The sequence below is a fragment of the Oncorhynchus clarkii genome, chromosome 1, assembly GCF_045791955.1.
Source record: "Oncorhynchus clarkii lewisi isolate Uvic-CL-2024 chromosome 1, UVic_Ocla_1.0, whole genome shotgun sequence".
In the NCBI taxonomy this organism is placed as follows: domain Eukaryota; kingdom Metazoa; phylum Chordata; class Actinopteri; order Salmoniformes; family Salmonidae; genus Oncorhynchus; species Oncorhynchus clarkii.
The window spans coordinates 38392396-38398395 of NC_092147.1; the positions used below are offsets into that span (position 1 = coordinate 38392396).

Below are 6000 nucleotides of genomic sequence, written 5' to 3' on the forward strand. Positions count from 1 at the left end.
ATAAAAACAACCTAGCTTGTGAACAAAACAATGTTAGACTTTCAAAATGCTAGGGAAGAGAAGCAACGTGGATACAAGTCAGACTCGATCGCTCAGGAACAAACATGACTTGAGTCACATTACCACGGAAACCTCCCACCCTTAAAAAGTGGAAGGTGAACATTTGTCTTATCTGATATTTTGGTTAAAAGGCTAGGATCACAAAAAAATGAAATATTTCACATTACTTAATAATAAATACATCGTTTTCAAAACCTTACAATGCATGCTAATCCATTTGTGTAATTTCAGCTAAATATATTCTAGTTGCTAAAAATTGTGGCTACTAGATGCATTTTATTTTAATTATCTACCTGCCACAGTGGCTGGTGTACCAAAAGGTTAATTTTAGATTTTAGACCCTGGCTGCTAGCAAGCTCTCAACAAGGTCAAGGCGAGGGTGAAGCAGAGAAAGTGAAAGCATTTTATATTTGAGCTATTTTGTTTAAAAATGGGGCAGCTGGTGGTCGAATGTAACATCTCTAACTTAAGTTAATTCAGTAACCAGTTCACAATAACATTGTTCTGAGATATTGTATACATCTTCAATTAATCAATGATAATTATTAAATGTAATGGTTATTTTTCTGTTTTCATTAAGATGCAAAAAGGTTTATAAACAAGTTTAAGCAATATAGACTGTTTTAGAAATACACCAATTACTTTAAAACCACTGCAAATGACCTAGACCCATGTTGGCACACACACATATATATATCTCTCTCTATATATCTGTCACTGTTCACGTTCAGTTTGGGACCGTTGAAATTGAATTTTGGGATGGCGAGGGAAAAAGTTATTTGCGAGCCCTGCTCACAACCACATGTAACCATGCCAGCCCAGGACAACATCCGGCTTCATCACCTGCGGTATCGTCTGAGACAAGCCACCCGGACAGCTGATGAAACTGGGGAGTATTTGGCTGTAATAAAGCCCTTTTGTAGGGAAAAACTCATTCTGAGTAGGTGGGCCTGGCTCCTAAGATTGTGGGCCTAAGCCCTACCAGGCCCACCTCTGGCCCAATCGTGAAATCCATAGATTGGGGGCTAATTGAAAACACAGGGTGTGCCTACATGGAAAAATACACTAACATTTCAACCAATCAATTAGTCGAAAGAACAGACGACTTTCGGTGGACCAAGATAGCCCTATAGAACACACATTGCGTTATGCCCCAGGTGTGAGATCTGATACTGCAACTAACACGACCTGGACTGGAACATGCCTGGGATGCAGAGCACCTAATGGTTGGGGGAAAGCTGCTTTGTGCCAAAGACCCTACTGGCTCATAGGGGTAGGCAGGTAAGTTAGATTCATCCCATACTCTTAGAGCCATGTAAGTTTGGGTCATCGTGCCTCGTCTTAGAGCCACTGCCCAGGTAACATTTGGTTAATCCCCAAGTCTTTGAGTCGGGCGTGTTTGGTTAACCGCGCTAGGTCTTCCAGAAGCAGTCAGGTGAGAGTGCTTCATTATGCCCCAGTTGCATTTGTTTAGCCCACAGTTTCCCTCACAGCTGGTAATGTGAACCAGCCTGTGCATGTTGCCAAGCAACCGCCTGTTGTAGAGAATCAAGACAACCAACAGGGTGAGGAAAGTGACAAGCTACTCAGTTAACATCTTGGCCATCCAAGTTTAGGCTAAAATCACAAGATTAGAGAAGACTTCCATGTTATCATCCAAATGATCTATTATGAAGTTTCCTACAGTGACTTTGGGTTGCACTTTTTGCAAATGTACTGTAGCTTGTTAGTGAGCGCTAGTAATCATTGTATGTTACATTGACAAAATGTATCAAAAACCACCCCAAGACCAGAATCATAAACATGACACTATCCATCTTCCTTGGAATGTGCCTTAAATTGTGCACAAGGGTACACACTTCTTCTAGACTGCCTGAGCTGCCAAAGGACATTTTCTGGGAAGCCAGGTTGGGGGCTGCAGAGTATTTGCATGTAAACACATCACACAGACAGCACGCATGGACTTCAGGTTTCACTTTCAAACACTCAGGAGAAGAAAAAAGAAAAACTTCTAATGAAAATGAGAAATCCAGAGCTTGAGTTCAGTCCCTATGGACAAAACCCAACAGCAATACAATTGCAAAATATAAAACATATCTAATATTTCAGTAGTATACACAAAACATAAGTCTATTTGGGAAGCAAACGAAGAAACTATAAAGCCTGTGAACTTCACACCACAAATAACTTGGGTAGTTGACTGACAACAAAAAGTATTCTTATGCTGTGGGAATCATTTATAGCAAAAAGGAGAGTAGAAGAATCGGTGTCCATTTCCAGCGAGATTGTTATGGATTCATATTTTAGCTAGTGTGATGTCATTTGGCTGCTACTAGATTCTAACGTTCACTACAGTTGTACCAAATACAGTATATTGTTGCCCTTGCACTTTTGCTCTCAAATAAGTTTTGAAATAAAAAAAAATTGGGTTTTCAACTAACGTAAACTCGTACATAGCCTAGGTCCGTACAATTGCCCCGATTTTAGCACCCCCAAAATGTAATACTTCCAGATCAACTGTAATGTCAATACCATTGTAAAGCACAATTTCTCCCCTTTCCAACAGAATAAATTACATGACCTAAACGCTGCCCGTTTCTGCATAATTCAAGCAGGCAATGAGCCCCGTCGGGTCTTTTTAAAAATGGCGGACGGGGAAGCGAAACTAATGCATGAGAAGGAGAGCTGTCGTGTGGGATTTTTTTTTATTTTCACTTAATCACTCGGATCTGTCCAACTTATCGTCACTAAAATGTAAATAAAACACTATAAAGAGTTTATATAATGTGTCATTACATACCTATTTGAAGGTTTGTGTCGAATTTGAGTCTGGTTTTTCGGGCAGTGCTAAAGTGATCTTAGAAGTAAACAGCGGCTTTGAGAATGATGATCGCATGCAATGACGACGCAAAAAATGACTAGGTATCCCACCCTTACCCCCGTCACTGTCCATTTCTTGTTTCTAAACGATGAGAGACGTGCTACACCTGGTGGAGAGAGATTGTAAGACAGAAATAATTGCTTTATGCGTGCTGTACGTTCCGACATGACATGTCCCAATGTAACGGGAGGGTCTGTTTTTTTCGACTTTTCTCCAATACTACAGAGCCATTACCATGTCCATCAACGCTTGAATAGAAACCTAGTTCACACCCCCGATTTTGAAGTCAACAGTCCCATTAGTTTTCTTTGTAGCCGCGTTTGAATGTTGCGGTTGCGCACATTTGTACGGCATGGGGTGAGTTTACATTATGGTTGAATACTTTGTTTTACAAATGTTCCATCCCAAGAATATATAAAATATTATCCCGGCATATAAATGTCTGGATTTGATTAGAGCTTCGATCGGCATGAAAATTAATGCCTGATGAGCCCTATATTAAAACCTCATCAGGCCCCAGGACTAAGGCTGTGAAAGTCTTGGAATTTGAGGTTAGGCCAGGTCAATGTACACAGTCACCAACGCTGCTGTGTCATTCTCTGTGGCAATATGAGGCTCAACGTGGTTAGAGGAATCGGTAATGAAAGAAATCATATACTACTGGAAAAACAATATGCTTATGAAAATATTAGTTTATAGTTCTAAAAAAGTACATGCAACTTCATGTATTCCACCGCAAACTGTCAACACAGGATAAATATATAGTTTCTGGTAATAATAAAACATGTTTTGTTTAGATACTTTTCCTCAAAGTTTATAGCAAGTCAAGCTAGCGTATACTGCAGAGCAGCTAGTTAGCTAAAAGCTAGGCTGAAGATACGATTGTAGCTAGCGACCTCTACCTAATAACTATAACCAAAAACAAACGGCATTACCATCATAAACAATGGCATCTTCAACCTAGACTAGCTTTAGCTAGGTGCACTACAGTGCAGGCTAGCTTGACTTCCTATGGAGTTAGAGAAACAAGTTGAGGAAAAACAAGTTGTCACCTGAAACAATACATGAATCCTGTCTTGAAAGAAATGGCCAGGCTCGCCATCTTGCGTTACAAACACGCCACTTGTACGTTCGGTAGCGAGGCAAGACTGAAGATGTACGGCGTAATGAAATGCATCACCAGTCGACGTAAACTAGGCATTACAGCCAATACGCGTCCAAAACAACTTGGGAGTTCGGAAATGGCCGACTTTCGAATTGTGTTCAAGACAACTGGGAACGGAAAAAACACATGGGGGGAAATCGTGTAACCCCGGTCATCCGACTCGGAATTCCAAGTTGGAAACTTCGGCCTCTAAGATCACGGACGATTTGACCTCGATTTTCCCACTCCCAGTTCTCTTGAAAGTACCATGAATGCGTAGTTGGTTGCTTTCCTGCCCTTCCGCGTCACTCTATACAAAGATCTCCGCTAAACATGGAATAACATGGTTTATCCGTGTCTCTGTGGCCGCGGAGTACTAGTTGACTACCAATATCACATTGCCGATGTCTGCAACTGATACAAACAAGCGACGTATAAAGAGAAGCTTCAAATGAAAAGCGAACGGACTTTATTAAAATAGGCATGTTTAAATACATTTCATGTTCAATCGAGTTATTTGCTTATTTTAGGCTACTGTCTAATTTGTCTCAATATATGCCCATTTCATGATGTGTAGCCTAACATGTGCACAATGTTCCAAATCGGTGACTTATCAAATGTATTGGGTAAACTCTAGGAGATGTTCCGTCGTCAGTAGTGTGAAATATTTATAATATTAAGGAAATATTTGAATTGAGAAAGATGATCCGAGAGCAGCGCTCCCTTTCATCTCGCTATCAGTAAAGACATGCTCCAACAAAGCACTTGACGACCGATTTCTCTGCGTGGTGCTTTGGGAAACGCAATTACAGTACGGCCGTTGTAGGAAATATGCAGAGTTAAAAACACTCAAAAGAATCAATTCCATCGCTATAGGGAAACGGGGCCCTGATTGAGACAACAGTTAGATGGCCGTGACACCGGAGAGAGATTAGCTAGCCAGTTAAAAGCTAACTAAGGATGGGGTACTTGGCTAGCTGCATGGCCAGTAGTTCGCTATCCAACAAGGGCTAGCTAAGTAGCTTGTTAGCGAGCTATTGACTAGACTAACGTTAACTAGCTAGCAATTTGGATTTGTTGAATTTCATTCAGCAAAGTTATCAATGTTAACACTATCAAACTATTGTACACCAACTGTATAAGACTGTTCGATATATAGTTAAGCAATATAAGCTAGCTCAGGTTAGCCAGCAAGCTAACTTTTCATTCAAACATTCGTTCGACACTCCGTCTTGGTCTCACCGAGCAGAAGCAGCTTGACTTCTCGTGCTGCTTTTTCCCCGTCGTCCCGTAAATTCCTGTCGATTATTTTACTGCGCTCCTGCGCCGCCTTATCACCCGTGCTCAGAGTACACCCCATCTTCAAGCAGATTCCCCAAAAGGTGTAAAAGTTAAAAAGATAAAACGTTCAACATGCACAAGCTAAAAGGAGGGCGACTCCCTCGAGTCGGAGATTCAAACACAACCCTTGCCTCGCACCCAGGCTAGCCAAACAAATTGTTTCTCAGCAGCACTATTACTTCACTTGAAAACTACTTTTCGTTGCTGTTTCTATCTCTGTTATCTGCCGATGTATACGTATTCTGATGTTTCGGCAGCGTTCACAATTTTCACGTTTCTTTACGCTGTTGAAAGGTTTGTTTCCTGTTCTTCAAATACCCAATGTATGCGCATGCGTGATAGCGCGCAGCACCCGCATCAAATTATATTTTCTGTCTGGCACCAAACTGATAATATTGCTGCTCTCTTGAGGTGATGCCCTGAACCCATTGAGATGAAGGCAACATTTTGTACCTGTGAGTTTATAACATACATGACAGGTTCAAAAAGCAGCTGCGTGCATTATATGCAATATCATATCTATCTCTGTTTTATCTTTACAGAAATGCAGAAGTCAAGAAAGTAGCCCACCTAC

At 41.0% G+C, this 6000-nt stretch overlaps 1 protein-coding gene across 2 annotated transcripts in view; it reads right to left on the reverse strand.

Moving 5' to 3' along the window:
* Positions 1–5759, reverse strand: part of LOC139406764 (guanine nucleotide-binding protein G(i) subunit alpha-1-like) — a 28897-nt gene extending 23138 nt beyond the window's left edge. Inside the window, exon 1 of one of the 2 annotated variants that reach the window (XR_011634023.1) lies at positions 5328–5757. Coding sequence is in view for 1 of the 2 variants with exons in the window: in XM_071149787.1 (XP_071005888.1) it covers positions 5328–5445 (118 nt within the window). In the remaining variant the exon portion in view is untranslated. Of the gene's footprint in view, positions 1–5327 lie in introns of both variants that reach the window. The other variant, XM_071149787.1, reaches the window with a different exon arrangement.
* Between the last annotated feature and the right edge of the window lie 241 nt (positions 5760–6000).